Source organism: Scyliorhinus canicula, chromosome 18 (genome assembly GCF_902713615.1).
Source record: "Scyliorhinus canicula chromosome 18, sScyCan1.1, whole genome shotgun sequence".
NCBI classification, from domain to species: domain Eukaryota; kingdom Metazoa; phylum Chordata; class Chondrichthyes; order Carcharhiniformes; family Scyliorhinidae; genus Scyliorhinus; species Scyliorhinus canicula.
The window spans coordinates 70447883-70471223 of NC_052163.1; the positions used below are offsets into that span (position 1 = coordinate 70447883).

At 47.8% G+C, this 23341-nt stretch overlaps 1 protein-coding gene across 1 annotated transcript in view; it reads left to right on the top strand.

The window, feature by feature from the left end:
• myo15b (myosin XVB) overlaps positions 1–23341 on the top strand; it is a 709406-nt gene that overhangs the window by 607078 nt on the left and 78987 nt on the right. Inside the window, exons 52-56 of the mRNA XM_038776546.1 lie at positions 3920–4074; positions 11004–11067; positions 12732–12804; positions 20220–20296; positions 22145–22221. Coding sequence (XP_038632474.1) covers positions 3920–4074; positions 11004–11067; positions 12732–12804; positions 20220–20296; positions 22145–22221 — 446 coding nt within the window. The remainder of the gene's footprint in view (positions 1–3919; positions 4075–11003; positions 11068–12731; positions 12805–20219; positions 20297–22144; positions 22222–23341) is intronic.

Below are 23341 nucleotides of genomic sequence, written 5' to 3' on the forward strand. Positions count from 1 at the left end.
TTATGTATATCACAAACAACAGTGTTCCGAGCACTAGTCACCTTTCTCCATTTTGAGACACTCCCTTCCACCACTACTCTCTGTCTCCTGTTACCCAGCCAGTTCTTTATCCATCTAGCTAGTACATCCTGAACCCCATGCGACTTCACTTTTTACATCAACCTGACATGGGAAACTTTATCAAACGCCTTACTGAAGTCCATGTATATGACATCCACAGACCTTCCCTCATTAATTAACTTTGTCACTTCCTCAAAGAATTCTATTAGGTTGGTAAGACCTGCGCAAAACCATGCTGCCTATCACTGATAAGTCTATTTTCTTCCAAATGTGAATCGATCCTATCCCTCAGTATCTTCTCCAACAGTTTGCCTACCACTGACGTCAAGCTCACAGGCCTATAATTCACTAGATTATCCCTGCTACCTTTCTTAAACAAAGGGACAACATTAGCAATTCTCCAGTCCTCCGGGACCTCACCCGTGCTCAAGGATGCTGCAAAGATATCTCTTAAAGCCCCAGCTATTTCGTCCCTCGCTTCCCTCAGTAACCTGGGATAGATCCCATCCGGACCTGGGGACTTGTCCACCTTAATGCCTTTTAGAATACCCAAAACTTCCCCCTTCCTTATGCCGACTTGACCTGGAGTATTTAAACATCCATCCCTAACCTCAACATCCGTCATGTCCCTCTCCTTGGTGAATACCGATGCAAAGTACTCATTAAGAATCTCACCCATTTCCTCTGACTCCATGTATAAATTCCCTCTTTTGTCTTTGAGTGGGCCAATCCTTTCTCCAGTTACCCTCTTATATACGAGTAAAAGACTTTGGGATTTTCCTTAACCCTGTTAGCCAAAGATATTTCATGACCCCTTTTAGACCCCTTTTAGCCCTCTTTATTGCACGTTTGAGATTTGTCCTACTTTCCCGATATTCCTCCAAAGCTTCATCAGTTTTAAGTCCCCTTTTAAGTATGCTTCCTTTTTCATCTTAGCTAGTCTCACAATTCCACCCGTCATCCATGGTTCCCTAATATTGCCATTTCTACCCCTCATTTTCATAGGGACATGTCTGTCCTGCACTCTAATCAACCTTTCCTTAAAAGACTCCCACATTTCAAATGTGGACGTACCCTTAAACAGCTGCTCCCAATCCACATTCCCTAGTTCCTGCCGAATTTTGTTATACTTGGCCTTTCCCCAATTTAGCACTCTTCCTTTAGGACCACTCTCGTCTTTGTCCATGTCTAAAACTTACGGAATTGTGATCGCTATTCCCAAAGTAATCACTGACTGAAACTTCAACCACCTGGCCGGGATCTTCCCCAATACCAGGTCCAGTATAGCCCCTTCCCGAGTTGGACTATTTACATACTGCTCTAAAAAACTCCTGGATGCCCTTTACAAATTCTGCTCCATCTACGCCTCCAATACTACATGAGTCCCATTCAATGTTGGGGAAGTTAAAATCTCCCATCACGGCCACCCTATTGCTCCTACATTTTTCTATAACGTCTGTACCTCTACTTCACACTCACTTTTGGGAGGCCTGTAGTAAAGTCCCAACAATGTTACTGCACCCTTCCTATTTCTTAGCTCTACCCATATTGCCTCAGTGCACAGAGGGAGAATTCAGAATGTCTAAATAAATTAACAGCACATCTCTCGGGACTTGTGGGAGGAAACCGGAGTACCCGAAGGAAACCCACGCAGACATAGGGAGAACGTGCAGACTCCGCACAGACAGTTACCTAAGTTGGGAATCGAACATGGGTCCCTGGCATTGTTAAGCAACAGTGCTAACCACTGTACTACCGTGCCGCCTCAGTACACAATTCTGTTCATTATAATGTTGCAATTGTATAAGGTGTTAGTGCGGCCACACCTGGAGTATTGTGTTCAGTTTTGGTCTCCTTACTTGAGAAAGGACGTACTGACGCTGGAGGGTGTGCAGAGGAGATTCACTAGGTTAATCCCAGAGCTGAAGGGGTTGGATTATGAGGAGAGGTTGAGTAGACTGGGACTGTACTCGTTGGAATTTAGAAGGATAAGGGGGGATCTTATAGAAACATTTAAAATTATGAAGGGAATAGATAGGATAGATGCGGGCAGGTTGTTTCCACTGGCGGGTGACAGCAGAACTAGGGGACATAGCCTCAAAATAAGGGGAAGTAGATTTAGGACTGAGTTTAGGAGGAACTTCTTCACCCAAAGGGCTGTGAATCTATGGAATTCCTTGCCCAGTGAAGCAGTTGAGGCTCCTTCATTACATGTTTTTAAGGTAAAGATAGATAGTTTTTTGAAGAATAAAGGGATTAAGGGTTATGGTGTTCGGGCCGGAAAGTGGAGCTGAGTCCAAAAAAGATCAGCCATGATCTAATTGAATGGCGGAGCAGGCTCGAGGGGCCAGATGGCCTACTCCTGCTCCTAGTTCTTATGTTCTTATGTTCTTATAATCTGTGCATTTACATACTGGTTTTCTATTATCCACTCTGCTCGGTAACTCCTCAAAGAACTCTAATAAATTAGTCAAACAATTTTCCTTTCACAAAACCATGTTGACTATACTCAATTGTATTATGGCTTTCTAAATATTCTGCTATTACTTCCTTAATAATGGATTCAAGCTTTTTCTCCATGATTGATGTGAGGCTAACTGGCCTAGAGTTCCCTGCTTGCTGTCTCCCTCCTTTCTTAAATAGCAGCGTTAAATTTGTGGTTTTCCTGACTACTGGGACCTTTCCAGAATCCAGGGGTTTTTGAAGGATTATAACTAATGCATCTACTATCTCTGCAGCCACTTCTTACAAGACCCTAGAGGCCATTAGGTCCAGGGGACTTCTCAGCCCTTAATCCCATTAGTTTCCGTAGTACCTATTCCCCAGTGATTTGTAATTATTTTAAGTTCTCCTTTTGCCTTTTGATTTTCAAATAATTTTGGAATACATTTGTGGTGTCTTTTACTGTGTCTTTCGCTGATACAAAAGACCTGTTGAATGCTCCTGCCATTTCCTTGTTTCCCACCCTATAAGGGACCAAAACTGATTTTAGCTACTATTTTTCTTTTGTACACTTGTATAAACTCCTTGTCCAGGATTCTCCGATCCCCCGCCGGGTCAGAGAATCGCAAGGGGGGAGGCGCGAATCCCCCTGCCGCCCCGATGCCGGCTGCCCTATTCTCTGATGCCGTTTTTAGGGCGGCGGTGGGATTCCTGCCACGCCAATCGGGGGCCGTTGACAGCAGCCTCCTCGGCCATTCTTCGAGCCCGATGGGCCGAGCGGCTGTCCAGTTTTGGCCAGTCCCGCCAGCGTGAATTACTCACCTCACGCACAGCGGGACCTGGCAGGTGAGTGTGTGGGGGCGGTCCTCGGGTAGACCCTAACTTCTCCCTCGTTTTTAATCTTTTTTTTTGTCAGTTTCTAAAATGTGTCCAATCTTCTGATCTTTGATCTTTGCAATATTGCAAGCATTTCCCTGCAATTTGACAGCATCCTTAATTTCCTTTGTTAGGCATCCATCTCATCGAGTCTTTCTTTTTTAATTAAATATATTTATGTTGACAGTTATGAAATATCCAATGTCTGCCACAGTTTCTCTACCATCCTAAGTTTTACTGGATTTTCCCAGTCCACTTTAGCAAATTCCGTCTTCACAGCACTCTTTATAGCTTTATTTATTTTGGGTTGGATGGTCTGCCCACATTCAGTATACATGAAGAGTGGACCATTGGGTGAATTCTGCCGAAAACTTGTGGAACAGTCCCAGTCAAAGTCTGTAATATTAAGGGAAGAAGGCATGACAGTGGGATTTATTTCATATAGAATTGTGGCTCTGACTTTGTTCACATTGATTTGCTCAGCATGTCTACACTTGACTCTTGTCAAACTAACGAAACATGTGTTTTGCTTGGTATTAAGAGTGTTTCATCCAGTGAAGTTTCAGAAAAGACAACCATCACTGCAGCTGCTGAATTCTCCATCAACCCTCCATCAAGCATTCATTCTTCGCCTGAATTTGGCCAATATATAATGGCAGAATTTGCCTTGAAGTATTTCAGAGAGCCTTTGACCATGTGAGTAATATGGCTGTACATGCATTCCCCAATCTGCTTAACATCAGTAACTAGAAGACGTGAAAATAGAGATCAACATGCAGCGATGTGCCACGGACACACCAGAGACCGAGAAACATAGAGAAAGACAAAAGTCTGGACATTCATCCAGTGTTACAGCTGAGTTATTAATATATAATAATAATAATGTGTGTGAATGTGGATCTCATTTCTTTCCAACAGTTCCCGAAAATTTCTTCCTTGTGTAAAATGGTATGCTGAGCAATACACAGTCTGTGGCTAAGTTATATTTTATAAAGTCTTGCTAAATGTTTCTTAAATATTCCCATTTGTATTGTGTATGTAATAGACAATAACATAGGAAGTTTGCAGAGCACTAAGATACATCACCTATACAAGTACAGATCGATAGGTATATTGAATAGGTTCACCAGACAATGCCACATAAACAGATGTCTTTGGCACAAGAGAGGAGTACCAAGAAATCAGAAGATATGGGGTCTGGTCGTCTGGTCAATAGGCTTCCCAGGTTTACCTGAGCCTCACAAAGCACCTGAGGAGACTCCAACTCATTAGAGAAACTATCATTGGTCAATATCACTTGATCAGTAATATGTGTAATATTTGATATTGATATTATTTCATATTTTTCAGTATTATCTGAGCAGTAGTAGGGAAAACCACCATGGCCCACAACGTCAGTGTTCTTTTCAGGTATTCACAGGGGATATCGCTGGTTGTAGCGCTCGCTGACAGCATCTTCCTACTTCCTTGGTATTGACACCTTTGTGTAAACTTTGGTGGAGGACTCATCCTGTTCTGGGGCTTTTCCTGATATTTGTTTAGATATGAGGACCAACAAAAGAAGCAGCTGTCTTTTCCCGTGCTCTTGGATACATGTTACTAAGTCTCATGCCGTTAACTAATCTCTCTGGCAGTGGGATGTTGGAAGAGGTCTCTGAAAACCACATGCACTGTCTGTTTTCTGTTCTCCAGTGTGTTGAAGCCATGTTCTTTTCTGTCTTGGCTCTAACATCAGCCTAACCTTACGCTAATCCTAACACTTCATTAGCCGCAGTGCAAAGATCGCTGAGAAATGCTCCTCTGGACCTTATTCTGTGATTTAATCAAACCCTGCAAAAAACTGTTGATAGCAGATCGCAGTAAATAGTTCTGTCACAGCATTGCGATGGCTTTATTGTTCGACAAGTCTGGATGATGGACTCCATCCATCCCCATCTCCTGTATCCCTACCCTCCCAGGATGCTCAAACCATCACCCAACATGTGTTTATAGCTGATGTATATATTACTTTCAATACGAACATATGAATTAGGAGCAGGAGGAAGCCACTTGGCCCCTCGAGCCTGCTCCACCATTCAAAAAGATCCGACTGGTGAGTCTGTAACCTCAACTCCACATTGCTGCCAACCCCACCACCCTCCCTCCCGACCCGGAAATAACGTTTCACCTCCCTGTTACTCAAGAATCTGTCCAGCTCTGCATTAAAAAGATTCAAAGATGGACAATTTCACATTTTCCCACATTATACTCCATTTGCCAGATCTTTTTTTTTAATTTTTTTAAGATTATCTTTATTCAAATTTTTATCAAAACATACTTTTTGCATAACCATTAACAACATTTAACACAAGGTAATCGTTAACATTATATACAGAAAAAAGAACAAGAATATGTAACATTCCCCCCCTAACACCCCCCCCCCCCCCCTCCCCCCGAGTTGCTGCTGCTGCTGACATTTTAATGCTCTCCTAGAAAGTCGAAGAACGGCTGCCATCTCCGAGAGAACGCCGTCATGGACGCTCTATTTTCTCGAGACTGAGAAACCCAGCCATGTCACCAATCCAGGTCTCCGCACTCGAGGGCTTCGAGTCCCTCCACATTAAAAGGATCTGTCTCCGGGCTACCAGGGAGGCAAAGGCCAATACATAGAACATAGAACATAGAACAATACAGCACAGAACAGGCCCTTCGGCCCTCGATGTTGTACCGAACAATGATCACCCTACTCAGACCCACGTATCCACCCTATACCCGTAACCCAACAACTCCCCCTTAACCTTACTTTTTAGGACACTACGGGCAATTTAGCATGGCCAATCCACCTAACCCGCACATCTTTGGACTGTGGGAGGAAACCGGAGCACCCGGAGGAAACCCACGCACACACGGGGAGGACGTGCAGACTCCGCACAGACAGTGACCCAGCCGGGAACTGAACCTGGGACCCTGGAGCTGTGAAGCATTTATGCTAACCACTATGCTACCGTGCTGCCCACGTCGGCCTCTTTCGTTTCCTGAACTCCTGGATCGTCTGACACACCAAAGATCGCGTGTCTATGATCTTGGACATTACCTTAGCAAATCCCTGCCAGAATCCCTTAAGAGCCGGGCATGCCCAGAACATATGGACATGGTCTCCTGGGCTTCTTGCACACCTCACACATCTATCCTCAACCCCAAAGAACTTGCTCATTCTGGTTGCCGTCATGTGTGCCCGGTGGACCACCTTAAACTGGATGAAGCTAAACCTGGCACATGATGATGAGGAATTAATCCTGTTTAGGGCATCCGCCCACCGGCCCGCATCCAGCTCCCCGCCTAGCTCCTCCTCCCACTTGCCCTTAAGTTCCCCCACTGGGGCTTCCTCTGCCTCCTGTAGTTCCTGGTAGATGTCCGACACCTTCCCCTCCCCCACCTTGGAGCCAAAGACCACCCTATCTTGTATCCTGCTTGGGGGTAGCAACGGAAATGCCACCACCTGTTTTTTAAGAAAGGCGTGTACCTGAAGGTATCTGAAAGCATTTTCAGGGTGCAAATTGAGTTTCTCCTCCAGCGCTTTCAGGCTAGGAAAAGTCCCGTCTATGAACAGATTCCCCATCTTTTTAATACCTGCCCTATGCCAGCTTTTAAACCCTCCGTCTATCTTGCCCGGGCCAAATCTGTGATTGTTGCTCATCGGGGTCCAAACTGAGGCTCCCTCCACCCCCCTGTGTCTTCTCTACTGACCCCAGATCCTTAATGCCGCTGCCACCACCGGACTTGAGGAGTAGTGCGCCAGCAAGAACGGCAGAGGTGCCGTTACAAGTGCCCCTAAGCTGGTGCCTTTGCATGAGGACGCCTCTAACCACTCCCACGTCAACCTCTCCCCCAGTACCCATTTCCTAATCATGGCTATGTTAGCCGCCCAACAGTAGCTGCAAAAGTACGGCACCGCCAGCCCAGCCCAGCAACCCCCCCCCCCCCAAAGACTGCGCTCTAGATAAAGTCTCTTTACTCATGGGGTCTTATTTGCCCATACAAATCCTGAGATGATGTTGTTCACCCGCTTAAAGGACTTAGGGATGAAGATGGGAAGGCACTGGAAGACAAACAGAAATCTGGGGAGGGCCGTCATCTTAACGGTCTGCACCCTCCCCGCTAGAGAAAGCGGGAGCATGTCCCACCTTTTAAAGTCCCCCTCCATTTGCTCTACCAGCCAGAATAAATTAAGCTTCTGGAGGGCATCCCAGTTTCGAGCCAACTGTATACCCAGGTACCGAAAGCTCTTCTCCACCATCTTAAGCGGAAGCTCTCCCAGTCTCTTCTCCTGCCCTTTAGCTAGGATCACGAACATCTCGCTTTTCTTCTCGTTCAATTTGTACCCCGTAAAATTGCCGAAGTCCCTCAAAATCTGCATGACCTCCCCCATCCCCTCTAGTGGGTCCGAAATGTACAAGAGCAGATCATCCGCGTAGAGCGAGACCAGATGCTCCTCCTCCCCCGAACAACTCCTGCCAGTTCTTTGAAGCCTGCAGCGCTATGGCCAATGGCTCTATTGCAAGGGTGAATAATAACGGGGAGAGGGGGCACCCCTGCCTCATCCCTCGATGGAGCCTAACGTATTCCGACCTCACCCTGTTCGTGCATACATTTGCTATGAAGGCCTGATAAAGTAGCTGGTCCCACTCTATGAATCCCTCACCGAATCCAAACCTTCTTAGTGTTTCCTACAGGTACTCCCATTCCACCCAATCAAAGGCTTTCTCTGCATCCATCGCAGCCACTACTTCTGCCTCCTCTCCCGCTGAGGGCATCATAATAACGTTTAGGAGCCTCCGTACATTGGAGTTCAATTGCCTGATTTTAACGAAGCCTGTCTGATCCTCCCCTATCACCCTGGGACACAGTGCTCAATTCTAGCAGCCAAAATCTTGGCCAGCAATTTGGCGTCCACGTTCAAGAGCGATATCGGTCTATAGGACCCACATTGTACCTCATCTTTCCCCCGTTTGAAGATGAGTGAAATTGAAGCCTGTGACATTGTTGGGGGTAGGGTCCCTCTTTGTTTAGCCTCATTGAAGGTCCTTAGCAGCAGTGGACTCAACAATCCTGAAAATCTCTTGTAGAATTCTAAGGATAGCCATCCGGCCCCGTGGCCTTGCCCAACTACATGCTCCCTAGACCCTTAACAATCTCCTCCAACTCTATCGGGGGGCCCCAGTCCCTCCACCAGATCCTCTTCCACCTTTGGAAACCTCAATTGGTCCATGAATTGCTTCATCCTTCCCCTCCCGCCGGGGGTTCTGACTCATACAGTTTACCATAAAACACCCTAATGACTTTGTTCACCCCCTCTGGGTCCATGACTGTTACCATCCTTATCCTGAACTTCCCCAATTTTCCTGGCCGCCTCCCTCCTACAAAGTTGGTGCACTAGCATTCTACTCGCTTACTCCCCATATTCATAGACAGCCCCTTTTACCTTCCTCAGCTGTGCTACCGCTTTCCCTGTGGTCAGCAGATCAAATTCCGCCTGCAGTCTCCGGCGCTCTTTCAGTAGCCCCGTCTCGGGGGTCTCTGCGTAACTCCTGTCTCCTCTGAGTATCTCTCTCTCTCCGCTCTTTCTTTCTTCTCCCTATGGGATCTAATAGAGATTAACTCCCCTCTAATAACTGCCTTCAGAGCCTCCCAAACCGTAGTCAGCGTTACCTCTCCCGTATCATTAGTTTCCAAGAAATTTTGAAACTTCCTCTTTATCTGCCCACAAACTTTGTCATCCGCTAGCAGTCCCACATCTAGCCTCCATAATGGGCGCCGTCCTCTCACTTCACCAAGTCGCAAATCCACCCAGTGCGGAGCATGATCAGAGACTGCAATGGCCAAGTATTCCGTCCCCTCCACCCTTGGGATTAACGCCCAGCTCACAACAAAGAAATCTATACGGGAATAAACTTTGTGGACGTGGGAGAAAAAAGAGAACTCCTTCGCCCTCGGCCGAGCAAAACTCCATGTGTCTACGCCCCCCACCTGTTCCATGAAGCCCTTCAGTTCCTTAGCCGCCGCTGGTCGCTTTCCCGACCTGGTCTTTGACCGGTCCAAAACAGGATCAATGACTGTGTTGAAGTCACCCCCCATGATCAAATTGTGTGAGTCTAAGTCCAGAATTTTACCCAGCATGCGTCTCATGAATTCTACATCATCCCAGTTAGACATTCACTAGCACTACCCGGGTCCCCTGCGGCTTCCCACTCACCATTATGTATCTGCCCCCTTTGTCAGCCACAATACTCCCTGCCTCAAATGCCACCCGTTTACTGACCAGAATTGCTACCCTCTAGTCAATTCCAGCCCAACTTGACACGGACTCGCAACGCAATTGAAATTAACAAATATTTCTTAGAAAAACACCCAAAGTCTTTATCCCTTAGCTGCTCAATAACTACAGTCACCAGGTTTGTAAATTTAAACACAATTAAGTTTATGAATAAACAATAACTATAATTAAAAATGCAGAAAATTATTATCCAATTCCTAATCTCCCCCCCCCCACTTAAACTTGTCCCACTCTCTACGTACACACATAAGACAGACAAACACAGAGGGGAGAAGAGGGTGTAAAAATAATGATGAAAGCAATGAAAGATAAGAGTCTTTGTTTCAGATGGTGTTTCTGGCACACTGTTCTTCAATCTAGGCTTTCAGTTCAAGAATTTTGTTTCCAGTCGGTGATGGTTTTTGCTGTAGGTTCATTTAGGTCTCTGTAATTTTAGAAATGCAGCAGCTTTTCTCTCAAACCGTATCCCCAGGCTCTCTGAAAATCATCCCAGTAAGGCAGGATCCAATCACTGCCCGTTACTGGGCAGAGTACGGCCCTTTGGCCAATTCATCGGGGAGGGCCTTCTGGTGATTCGCCAACGCCGTTCCAACAGCGTTCGGCGCGTGATGCAATGATGCCATTTTTGAGGGGGTGGAGACTCGAAAACCACCATCAAACCGACACCGCCCCCGATTTGGCCATCGGAAGGGATTCTCCGCCCGATCGCCGAATACGATATCGGCATCGGACAATGGAGAATCTCGACCATGCTTTGTATTTGAGTTGAATACTGCCTTTAGCTTTATTAGCTAGCCGTAGATGAGACTGCATAAATTCTGAATCCCAAAGCCACATGCAAGACTATTCCCAAAGCCACATGCAAGACTATTCCCAAAGCCACATGGAAGACTATTCCCAAAGCCACATGCAAGACTATTCCCAAAGCCACATGCAAGACTATTCCCAAAGCCACATGCAAGACTATTCCCAAAGCCACATGCAAGACTATTCCCAAAGCCACATGCAAGACTATTCCCAAAGCCGCATGCAAGACTATTCCCAAAGCCGCATGCAAGACTATTCTCAAAGCTGGTTTTGAGCTCAGCACTAACCAGTGAAATTTGCCATTCTGAGCTTTGTGTTCCTTTTTCAATCTCACTACCAACTGTGGGATCAATACAAAAACAGAACTCAGATTGGCATTTCAGACCCCTCCGGTCTGTCTGTGACAATCAAAGAGTTTGGATCTGTTGCTGTGGTTCAGTAAATCTGAACAGTTGTGAATGTGAGTTAGTGTGACCGGTTTTTCTGTTTCTCACTCTGATTCTAGGCTTGGCTGGAAGGGTATGAACGCAGAAGGAAAAAATTCGAACCACCTGGTCCAGCACGCCAAGGTAAGAGAATGTTGCAATCGAGAGCTGAGGAAAGCGAAATGCCTGCATGGCAATTGGAAAACAGGAATTAATGCCTGTATATTTATTAATGGTAAAGGCATGTTAGTCATTTGAAAGATAGAGAACTCATTCAGACTGACAATGGCCCTGTACCAATGCCATACGGTTCTGAGAGAAAACAACATGACGATTTGCAAAGCATTGACCTGAAGGAACTAATCAGGTTTTCATTACATTGTGGAGTTTTACTCAGCACTGGTGTAGTTGGTCACCACCTTTGTCAAACACAACGTGCTTGTCCAGTTGCCCAGGCAGCAGCAGCCACACAGCAATCTGAATTTTCTGGGAGCTGATGGTTCCATGTTTTTAATAGGTCAGGCGGGAAGCCTCACCTGCGATGCACTCCAAAATATAATTCAGGAAGGAGTTCATGATGTGGCCTTAGAGGAGATGCCAATGTCGGGGTGAACCTGCTTCATCACTTTGTAGATGGAGAAACATTGTTATCAGCATCTTCTGGCCTTTCTTTCTGCCCTCCTTGGAAATTGCTGGCTTCTTTTCCTCACCCATTGACACGTTCACTTATTGACTTTGTACTAATGTTTTGAAAGGGATTCTAATCTGATCCGGTGGTTGGCACTGTTTCTTCACAGCTCCAGGGTTCCGGGTTCAATTCCCAGCTTAGGTCACTGTGCGGAGTCTGCACGTTCTTCCCGTGTCTGTGGGTTTCCTCCGGGTGCTCTGCTTTCCTCCCACAAGTCCCAAAAGACGTGCTGTTAGGTAATTTGGACATTCTGAATTCTCCCTCAGTGTACCCAAACAGGCACCGGAATGTGGCGACTAGGGGCTTTTCATAGTAACTTTGTTTCAGTATTAATGTAAGCCTACTTGTAAAAATAAAGATTATTATTATGAAATGAAATGAAAATCGCTTATTGTCACGAGTAGGCTTTAATGAAGTTACTGTGAAAAGCCCCTAGTCGCCACATTCCGGCGCCTGTCCGGGGAGGCTGGTACGGGAATTGAACCGTGCTGCTGGCCTGCTTGGTCTGCTTTAAAAGCCAGCGATTTAGCCCAGTGAGCTAAACCAGCCCCTGTAGCTGGTCTAATGATTATCATGGGTTGAAAAAAAATAGAGGGAAACTATTTGAAGGGGCAGACTTAAGCAACAGCATCATAGACAAAGAAAGGGAAGATCCTGCCAGACAGAGCTCTCTACTTCCTTGGCGAATGTTATTGTCGATAGTCGTGCTGACTACTTTGTTGTTCATTTGGACTTTCGGAAAGCTTAAGTTAAAGTCAAAGTTAAAAATGGGAAAAGTTTAATAAAACAGTGAAGATTTCTGCCATTAGCCAATTCATTAATGGAAATGTAAATAACACATTGAAAACTGTGTTGCAAGCCGGAAAAAAGATTCTTCTAAAGGTCACAGGAAAGCAGGGAACATCTTTGGATAGGAAGTTTGGTGAAGAGTAGGAAACTGCTAAAGATTTTTTGAAAGACTTAAATTATTTACACATTTAAGCAGGTAAAAGAGAAATAAATCAATGTTATGTATTCCACGTTGGTCAAAAATGCATTTTAAGAATAAATAAATGAAACCGAATTAATGCAGAGAGCCTAGGAAATCAGCTTCAGAGCCTATGTCTAATTTTGGTTGCAGGTTCCCATCCAGGAGTCGCTGATTGATATTGTTGACAAACAACTGAATGAGCTTGCTGCAAAGAATTTCATGGGTGAGTTTCACAGGGGCACTGTGGAATATTTAAAGTTGATTTGTGCCATTTTAAGGGGTTTAGTGATGTCGACCGGGGGGGCCGGGGACAATGACAACCGGATTTGCATTTAGTGATATCAGCTGTTAATGGTCTTAATGAAAACTAGCTTTGAGGATTTGAGTTGAGGTTAATAACAATAAGGGTTTCTCAGACGCATAGTGATGAGACCATCAATTCACAAGACACGTGATTGGAAGTGAACAGTGGTTTTAATAGTCTTACAACAGAGCCTGCCTGCGACGAGTTGAACTAGCAGCAGGCTCACGACTGCAGAGCTTTATACTTCCGGTTAGTGGGAGGAGCCATGGGCGGAGCCAAGGGTGGAGCCCAGTACAAACTCCTCATCTCCCCCTATGGGCAGAGCCGCGCAACGGCTCGTATGCAGAGCCCACAAGGACACAATACATATAATACAACACAGTGTGAATTACTAGGTTTATAATTCACCACATTCACCCCCTGTAAAAAAAATCAAGTCCGACGGGGGTGATCAGTCTACAAATTGAGCCAGTCCGGCGGCCAAGTCGTCCTTTGGGATCGGCGGAGCACCGGGGTTGCAGCCTCTTCGGGTGGCTGGGTGGGGGCAGTCGGCGAGTGTACTATAGTGGACTCCGGGGGTGATTCGGTCCGAGCTTCGTACCCGACTGGTTCGATGGGCGCCGGGCAGCGCTGGAAACCTATAGGCGCGGGGGCGCGGAGCACGGGCAGTGAACCTGTAGGTGCGGGGGCGCAGGGCACGGAGGGTTGGGTGGGGTGCAGTGTGAGGGGTACCTCGGCGGTAGTGGTGGTGGAGTTGGATCCTGCAGGCGCCAGGTCCCGGAGGGAAACAGTGTCCTGACGGGCGTCAGGGTATTCGATGAAAGCGTATTGGGCGTTTGAGTGGAGTAGGAGCACTCTTTCTACGAGTGGGTCAGTTTTGTGTGCCCGGACGTGCTTCCGGAGGAGAACTGGGCCCGGTGTCTTCAACCATGCTGGGAGCGAAACCCCAGTGGTAGTGCCCCTAGAAAAAATAAATAGCCGTTCGTGAGGGGTCTGGTTGGTGGCTGTGCATAGAAGGGACCTAATAGCATAGAGCGCGTCGGGGAGGACTTCCTGCCAATGGGAGGTCGGGAGATTCCTGGACCGGAAGGCCAGTAGGACGGTCTTCCAGACCGTCGCGTTCTCCCTCTCCACCTGCCCGTTCCCCTTGGGGTTGTAGCTGGTAGTCCTGCTTGAGGCGATGCCCTTGTCGAGCAGGTACTGACGCAGCTCGTCGCTCATAAAGGACTAACCCCTGTCGCTGTGTACGTAGCAGGGGAACCTGAACAGGGTGAAGATACTGTGCAGAGCTCTGATGACTGTGTGGGAGGTCATATCGGGGCACGGGATAGCAAAGGGGAAGCGGGAGAACTCATCGATGACGTTCAGGAAGTACACATTCCGATTGGTCGAGGGGAATGGCCCTTTGAAATCGATGCCCAGGCGTTCAAAAGGCCGGGATGCCTTTACCAGGTGGGCCCTGTCTGGTCTATAGAAATGCGGTTTGCACTCCGTGCAGATCGGGCAATCCCTGGTGATGGCTTTTACCTCCTCGGTGGAGAAAGGCAGATTTCGGGCTTTGACGTAGTGGGCGAGCCGGGTGACCCCCGGGTGGCAGAGGTCATTGTGGATAGCTTTCAGGCGGTCGTCTTGCGCGCTGGCGCACGTGCCGCGTGACAGGGCATCTGGGGGCTCGTTGAGCTTCCCCGGTCGATACATAATATCGTACTTGTAGGTGGAGAGTTCGATCCTCCACCGCAGGATTTATCATTTTTAATTTTGCCCCTTTGTGAGTTGTCAAACATGAAGGCAACCGATCTTTGTTCGGTGATGGGGGTGAACCTCCTACCTGCGAGGTAGTGCCTCCAGTGTCGTATAGCTTCCACAATGGCTTGTGCTTCCTTTTCGACTGAGGAGTTCCGAAGCGAGAGGGGTTCGGGAGAAAAAGGCGATTGGTCTCCCTGCTTGGTTTAAAGTGGCTGCGAGAGCGACCTCTGAGGCGTCGCTCTCCACCTGGAAGGGGACGGATTCATCCACCGCCCGCATGGCCGCTTTGGCGATGTCCTCCTTGATGCAGGTGAAGGCCTGGCAAGCCTCAGCTGACAGAGGAAAGGGTGTGGCCTTAAATAGTGGGCGGGCTTTGTCCGCATACTGAGGGACCCACTGGGCATAATACAAGAAGAATCCCAGGCACCTTTTGAGGGCCCTGGGACAATGAGGGAGAGGGAGTTGTAAGCATACGGTCCGGGTCGGGGCCCAGGACTCCGTTTTCCACGACATAGCCGAGGATGGCTAGCCTGGTCGTGCGGAAAACGCATTTCTCCGTGTTGTACGTGAGGTTAAGTTTCTGGGCAGTTTGGAGAAATCGATGGAGGTTAGCGTCGTGGTCCTGCTGATCATGGCCGCAGATGGTGACGTTATCCAAGTACAGAAACGTGGCCCGCAGCCCGTACTGGTCCACCATTCGGTCCATTGCTCGTTGCAATACCGAGACCCCATTCATGACGCCAAAGGGAACCCGGAGGAAATGGAAGAGGCGGCCATCTGCCTCGAATGCCATGTAGTGGCGGTCCTCCGGGCGAATTGGGAGCTGGTGGTATGCAGACTTCAGATCCACCATGGAGAAAATGCGGTACTGGGCAATCTGATTCACCATGCCTGCAATCCTCAGAAGGGGGTACGCATCGAGGAGCGTGAACCGATTAATGGTTTGGCTATAGTCCACTTCCATTCGGAATTTTTTCCCGGTCTTGACAACCACCACCTGAGCTCTCCAAGGCCTGTTACTGGCCTCTATGACCCCCTCACGTAGGAGCCTATGGACGTCGGTTCTGATAAACACCCTGTCCTGCAGTCCGGAGTGAGGTTAGCAAAGAGTGGAGGGGGCTCGATTTTTAGCGTCGCTAGACTGCAGATAGTGAGTGGAGGTAGGGGCCCTTCGAAGCTGAGTGTGAGGCTTTTGAGGTTGCACTTGAAGTTGAGTCCCAGTAAGAGTGGGGCGCAGAGTTCGGGGAGTATGAACAGCTGGAAGTTGGAGTAGCTGGCGCCCTGAATCGTTAGAGTTGCGACGGTGCGCCCTTGGAGGTGAACAGAGTGTGAGCCCAAAGCGAGGGAGATAGTTTGCCGTGCAGGGAAAATAGGGAGCGAACAGCGTCTTACCAGATCAGGGTGCACGAAGCTCTCGGTGCTCCCGGAGTCGAAGAGGCACGGTGTCCTGTACCCGTTGATTTTAATGGTCATCATAGATTTGCGGAGGTGTTTCGGACGCGACTGGTCCACGTGACCGCGCTAAGTTGCGTACAGTCGGCGGCTCGATCAGCTGTGCTGCAGTGGCCCCGTGATGACTGTCCGCTGAGTCCGTAGTCTTCGAGGTGAGTTTCAGAGGTTGAAGAGGATGGATCCCAAGATGGTCGCCCCCGTGGATCGCACGTGGCGGGCGGCGAGGAAGATGGCGTCCAAGATGGCAGCCCCCATGCGTCGCACGTGGCTGGCCACGTGGAGGAGGGTTGCCAAGATGGCGGCCCCCATGAGTCGCACGTGTCAGGTGGGGGCGGAGTCGGAATACAGGCTGCAGCATTTCGGAGCCTGCGGGCCTGCGAGTTTGGGAAGCGAGTGCTCTGGGCTGCAGGAGAGTTTGGAGTAGGAGGTTTCTTCGCCAGGCAAACCCGGGCATAGTGTCCTTTGTGACCGCAGCTGCTGCAGGTCTCGTTGCGGGCCGGGCAGTGCTGCCGTGGGTGTTGGGGCTGCCCACAGAAATGGCACGCTGGAGCTGCGTAGTGGGTGGGTGGCCACGCGGCGCAGGCCTGGGGCAGTCGCTGGTTGGGGGCCCATGATGGGGTCGCTTGGTCCGCGGGGAACGAGGTGATGCTACAGAACGAGACCACCATGGTTGTAGCTAACTCTACAGTGTCCTCCAAGTTCTGGGCCCCTTTCTCAAGCAACCGCTGGCGCACATAATTGGACCTGAGCCCTGCCACGTATACATCTCGGACAGCGAGCTCCATATGTTGGGCGGCTGATACAAAGAACAAAGAAAATGATGGCACAGGAACAGGCCCTTCGGCCCTCCCTGCCTGCATCGATCCAGATCCTTTATCTAAACCTGTCTCCTATTTTCCAAGGTCTACTTCCCTCTGTTGCCGCCCGTTCATATACCTGTCTGGATGCCTCTTAAATGATGCTATCGTGCCCGCCTCTACCACCTCCGCTGGTAAAGCGTTCCAGGCACCCACCACCCTCTGCGTAAAAAACTTTCCACGCACATCTCCCTTAAACTTTCCCCCTCTCACTTTGAAATCGTGACCCCTTGTAACTGACACCCCAACTCTTGGAAAAAGCTTGTTGCTATCCACCCTGTCCATACCTCTCATAATTTTGTAGACCTCAATCAGGTCCCCCCTCAACCTCCGTCTTTCCAACGAAAACAATCCTAATCTACTCAACCTTTCTTCATAGCTAGCACCCTCCATACCAGGCAACATCCTGGTGAACCTCCTCTGCACCCTCTCCAAAGCATCCACATCCTTCTAATAATGTGGCGACCAGAACTGCACAAAGTATTCCAAATGTGGCCTAACCAAAGTCCTATACAACTGTAACATGACCTGCCTACTCTTGTACTCAATACCCCGTCCGATGAAGGCAAGCATGCTGTATGCCTTCTTGACCACTCTATCAACCTGCGTTGCCACCTTCAGGGTACAATGGACCTGAACTCCCAGATCTCTCTGTACATCAATTTTCCCCAGGACCCTTCCATTGACCATATAGTCCGCTCTTGAATTTGATCTTCCAAAATGCATCACCTCGCATTTGCCTGGATTGAACTCCATCTGCCATTTCTCTGCCCAGCTCTCCAATCTATCTATCTGTATTCTCTGACAGTCCTCCTTGCTATCTGCAACTCCACCAATCTTTGTATCATCTGCAAACTTGCTAATCAGACCACCTATACCTTCGTCCAGGTCATTTATGTAGATCACAAACAACAGTGTTCCGAGCACTAGTCACCTTTCTCCATTTTGAGACACTCCCTTCCACCACTACTCTCTGTCTCCTGTTGCCCAGCCAGTTCTTTATCCATCTAGCTAGTACACCCTGAACCCAAACGACTTCACTTTTGCCATCAACCTGCCATGGGAAACCTTATCAAACGCCTGACTAAAGTCCATGTATATGACATCTACAGCCCTTCCCTCATCAATTAATTTTGTCACTTCCTCAAAGAATTCTATTAGGTTTGTAAGACATGACGTTCCCTGCACAAAACCATGCTGCCTATCACTGATAAGTCTATTTTCTTCCAGATGTGAATAGATCCTATCCCTCAGTATCTTCTCCAACAGTTTGCCTACCACTGACGTCAAGCTCACAGGTCTGTAATTCCCTGGATTTTCCCTGGTACCCTTCTTAAACAAAGGGACAACATTAGCAATTCTCCAGTCCTCCGGGACCTCACCTGTGCTCAAGGATGCTGCAAAGATATCTTTTAAGGCCCCAGCTATTTCGACCCTCGCTTCCCTCAGTAACCTGGGATAGATCCCATCCGGTCCTGGGGACTTGTCCACCTTAATATCTTTTAGAATACCCAAAACTTCCTCTTTCCGTTTGACAACTTGACCTAGAGTATTTAAACATCCATCCCTAGCCTCAACATCTGTCTTGTCCCTCTCCTTTGTGAATACCGATGCAAAGTACTCATTAAGAATCTCACCCATTTCCTCTCAGTCCACACATAAATTCCCTCTCTTGTCTTTCAGTGGGCCGAATTTTGTTATACTTGGCCTTTCCCCAATTTCGCACTCTTCCTTTTGGACCACTCTCGTCTTTGTCCATGAGTATTCTAAAACTTACGGAATTGTGATCGCTATTCCCAAAGTAATCACCGACTGAAACATCAACCACCTGGCCGGGATCATTCCCCAATACCAGGTCCAGTATGGCCCCTTCCCGAGTTGGACTATTTATATACTGCTCTAAAAAATCTCCTGGATGCTCCTTACAAACTCTGCTCCATCTACACCTCCAACACTACACGAATCCCATTCAATGTTGGGGAAGTTAAAATCTCCCATCACAACCACCCTATTGCTCCTACATTTTTCTATAATCTGTCTGCATATTTGTACCTCTACTACATGCTCACTTTTGGGAGGTCTGTAGTAAAGTCCCAACAATGTTACTGCACCCTTCCTATTTCTTAGCTCCACCCATATTGCCTCAGTGCTCGAATCCTCTATCGTGCCCTCCTTAATCACAGCTGTGATATCATCTCTGACGAGTAATGCAACTCCTCCACCCCTTCTACTTCCCTCTCTATCCCTCCTGAAGCATCTATACCCTGGGATATTCAGTTGCCAGTCCTGCCCTTCCCTCAACCAAGTCTCAGACTGATAATTGCAGTCCCGAGCTAAAGCTTTTAAATCGCGATGGAATTCGTCCAGCGACTCCGCGGGGCACTGGCGGCGGGTCGTAAAAATGTGGCGCGCGTAGACCTCGTTGATGGGCCTCGCGTACATTCGATCGAGCATGGCCAGGGCCTCCGTATACGAGGTAGTACTGTTAAGTTGAGTAGAGATACGGTGGCTCACCCTTGCGTGCAGTAGGCTGCGTTTCTGCTCCTCCGTAGTTTCTGAAGTGTTTGATTCCGCCATGTAGGCCTTGAAACATCTGAGCCAGTGTAGAAAGATTTATTTCGCCTCTGCAGGCTGCGGGTCGAGTTCTAGTCGGTCAGGTTTGAGGGCTGATTCCATAGTACTTTTCTTCAAGTTTCCTAAGACTATTAAATTGATGAGACCATCAATTCACAAGACAGGTGATTGGAAGTGAACAGTGGTTTTAATAGTCTTACAACAGAGCCTGCCTGCAACGAGTTGAACTGGCAGCAGGCTCACGACTGCAGAGCTTTATACTTCCGGTTAGTGGGAGGAGCCATGGGCGGAGCCAAGGGTGGAGCCCAGTACAAACTCCTCATGTCCCCCTATGGGCAGAGCCGCGCAATGGCTCGTATACAGAGCCCACAAGGACACAATACATATAATACAACACAGTGTGAATTACTAGGTTTATAATTCACCACACATAGTAATAAGATTTGGTGGTTTGAGGGTTAATGACAGAAGGTCATTTGAGGCTGATGGGTTAGTTGGGAGCTAATGACCTCAGAATTATCAAATGGTTGAGTCCATTATTTTGCTATTTTTATTCAGTAGACATTGGGTTCTCTGTGACTTTCACAATGCAAACAAGATAAGAGATGTAGTTCATTCTGTGACCTGCTTTGGGAGGTTTCTACAATGTTATAAGCCATGTATAGATGCAGTTTGTTTCTCTCTTTAATTCCTGTTTCTCTGCAGTTCTGATGAGGTTCATGGGAGACCAACCCCCTCAGAAACAACAATCTGACATAGATTGTTTGCAGAGCATCCTGCGGGTGAGTCAGTCTGTTCTAGAAAATTACCTTTTTTAAGAACTTCTGTTTGAGACTGCTCAAGTGACCAGAATTGGAGGAGTGCAGATCTCAAAGGGCTGTGGGACTGGTGGCGGTAGGAAGGAGTGAGGCCTTGGAGGGATTTAGGATGAAAATTTCAAACTCGGGACATTGTTTAACATGGAGGCAAGATCAGTGAGCACAGGAGTGATGGGGGAAAGGAAGATTTGAGCAGCAGTATTTTTGACAACCTTGAGCTTATCAAAAGTAATGTCAAATCAATCAATATTTAAAGCAGATCACTGGTAGCATGCAATGTATGCATTTCTGTGGTCTGACACTCCATGCCCGGTCCCAGGTTCAATTCCCAACATTTGCTGTGTTAGCTGAACTCAATTTAAGACTCTGTTATGAGTGAGACAATTGCCTTGGGCCCAGTGACAGGAAAGGTCTTAGAGGATATTGTCTTCAATAGTGACTGAGGACATTGCTCAAGGTCTCCTCTAACCACTGACCAAGCATCTTTGGTGTCTGCCCTGTACATTGTGCTGCTGTGCATTTGTAGTCCACAGCTAGCACGGAGCACATGCGCAGACACAGCGGGAGCAGAAACACTGGCAAGCACTCTTCTCTGAGTTGTCCAGCTCCAATGGGTCGGTGGTTGGGGTTGGGGTGTCCTGAGAGGGTCAGGCAAAGGGGGTTGATTGCCAGGGATCCGGTGGTGTATGTGTATTGGGAAATAGAAAGGAGTGAGTATGACCCTCTCCAAACCCCCACCCCCACCCCAGCCCCAACTTCCAGCTTGGGCAGTTTTCATCAGCATTCTAACCGCTACTAAGGGCAGCAGGGTAGCAGGGTGGTTAGCATAAATGCTTCACAGCTCCAGGGTCCCAGGTTCGATTCCCGGCTGGGTCACTGTCTGTGTGGAGTCTGCACGTCCTCCCCCTGTGTGCGTGGGTTTCCTCCGGGTGCTCCGGTTTCCTCCCACAGTCCAAAGATGTGCGGGTTAGGTGGATTGGCCATGCTAAATTGCCCGTAGTGTCCTAATAAAAGTAAGGTTAAGGGAGGTTGTTGGGTTACGGGTATAGGGTGGATACGTGGGTTTGAGTAGGGTGATCATGGCTCGGCACAACATTGAGGGCCGAAGGGCCTGTTCTGTGCTGTACTGTTCAATGTTCTATGTACTCTCTGCCAGTTTCCCGAATTGTCTTCCCTCAGAGTTGGTCAAAACTCACACTTCACACTGGTCATGTGAGCCTGGGAAAAATGTCTGTGGAAACTGATTGGTGAGTATCATAGAATTTACAGTGCAGAAAGAGGCTATTCAGCCTATTGAGTCTGCACCGGCCATTGGAAAGAGCACCCTACCTAAGCCCACAACTCCACCTTATCCCCATAACCCAGTAACCCCACCTAACCTTTCTGGATACTAAGGGTAATTCAGCATGGCCAATCCACCTAACCTGCACATTTTTGGACTGTTGGAGGAAACCGGAACACCCGGAGGAAACCCACGCAGACACGGGGAGAACATGCAGACTCTGCACAGACAGTGGCCCAGCCGGGAATCGAACCTGGGACTCTGGAGCTGTGAAGTAACAATTCTAACCCCTGTGTTACCGTGCCGCCCTTCTGGAACCAAAACTCGTGTGCCATTGTATAGCCCTAACCCCATTGGGTTATGATGGCGTCCTGCTGACACCTGTGTCACGTTTCATTGCAAAAGCTGTAACTTTCAGGAGAGGAGGAACACAGAAGAAACATTAAATGTTGGTTCAAGTTACTAAAGTCTTTTGCACCTTGAAATGTTCCAATATCTCTTGCTAAAAGCAGATTTATGCTTTCATACAGCTGTGTAAGGAGAAGGAGATGCTACATGATGAGATCTGCTGTCAGATCATCAAGCAAATAACAGATAATCCCAGGAAGTAAGTGTTCAGCACCTTCACATGATCATAGCACGGTGGAAAATTACTGCATAAATACTGTGGCCTTGTGTCAGAGCTGTTCAGTAGCCCAGCACCTGAGATACCAGTATTACATATTGGTTTTACACTATCTCTCATTGTTACTGGCACTGAGCAGCACTTCAGCAACGTGACACAGGATCTACAGTGAAGTGATAACCCTTAATCTGAGGAATTATTGCACATCTCCTAATCACTAATTCAAGGACGACGCTGGAAAAGGCCTGGAGTCGGTCTGTCCAGTCAGGGAATGATGCATGGAAGAGTAAAGCAAACTTCTCACTAAATAAGAGCAGAAGCATTATTTTAAAAATGCCAAGTGTGACTCAGTGGGAGTATGTATCTGGTAAGGCACTGTGACCCTGGAGTTCGGTCACAAATCAGCCATCATCTCATTGAATGATGAGACAGGCTCAAGGGGCTAAATTACCTCCTCCTGTTTCTGATGTTGCTTAATGAACACATTTGACTCAATTCTGATCTTTATTTTTTATGGACTTGTATGCTCTTGTCCATTGTCTCAATTGTTTTGTATTATGCATTGGCTCAAACCCTAACCCTATAGTTCTGGGAGCTGGTTTATCAGTGCGGTCAGATTAATGGAGTGAAATACTTCTGTGTGTGTTGGCTGTAAGGGTTCTCAGTGTAAGTGGTCTGCCTCAATCCATCACAGGCAGGAATCTACAGAATACCTGCCAAAACTGCACGCAGATTGGCAATAGATTATTACCAAAGGCCAATGGGGTTTGTTTGGAATTGTTGCCGGTTTTCCAGTAGGGTATATTGACCGAACCTGTGTTTTCACTGTACATACTTGATATCAAAAGTGGGAGAAATTCTCTGAACACTAGAAATGTCATTCCTCACTTTGAGTTCAGCAATTGGCAAAAAATAAAATATCGGGATCCTCCGTCCAGCGATGTCAGAATCGTGAAGCATGATCAGGCAGAGAATAGTGTGTCAGCTGGAAATTGAGGCCGGGCGCCACATGGAATGCCATGCTCCGATGTCTCAACGGCGGCGTCAATGCATTCTACGCCGCACATACAGCAAATGCCATTGGCATACCATTAATGGGCCC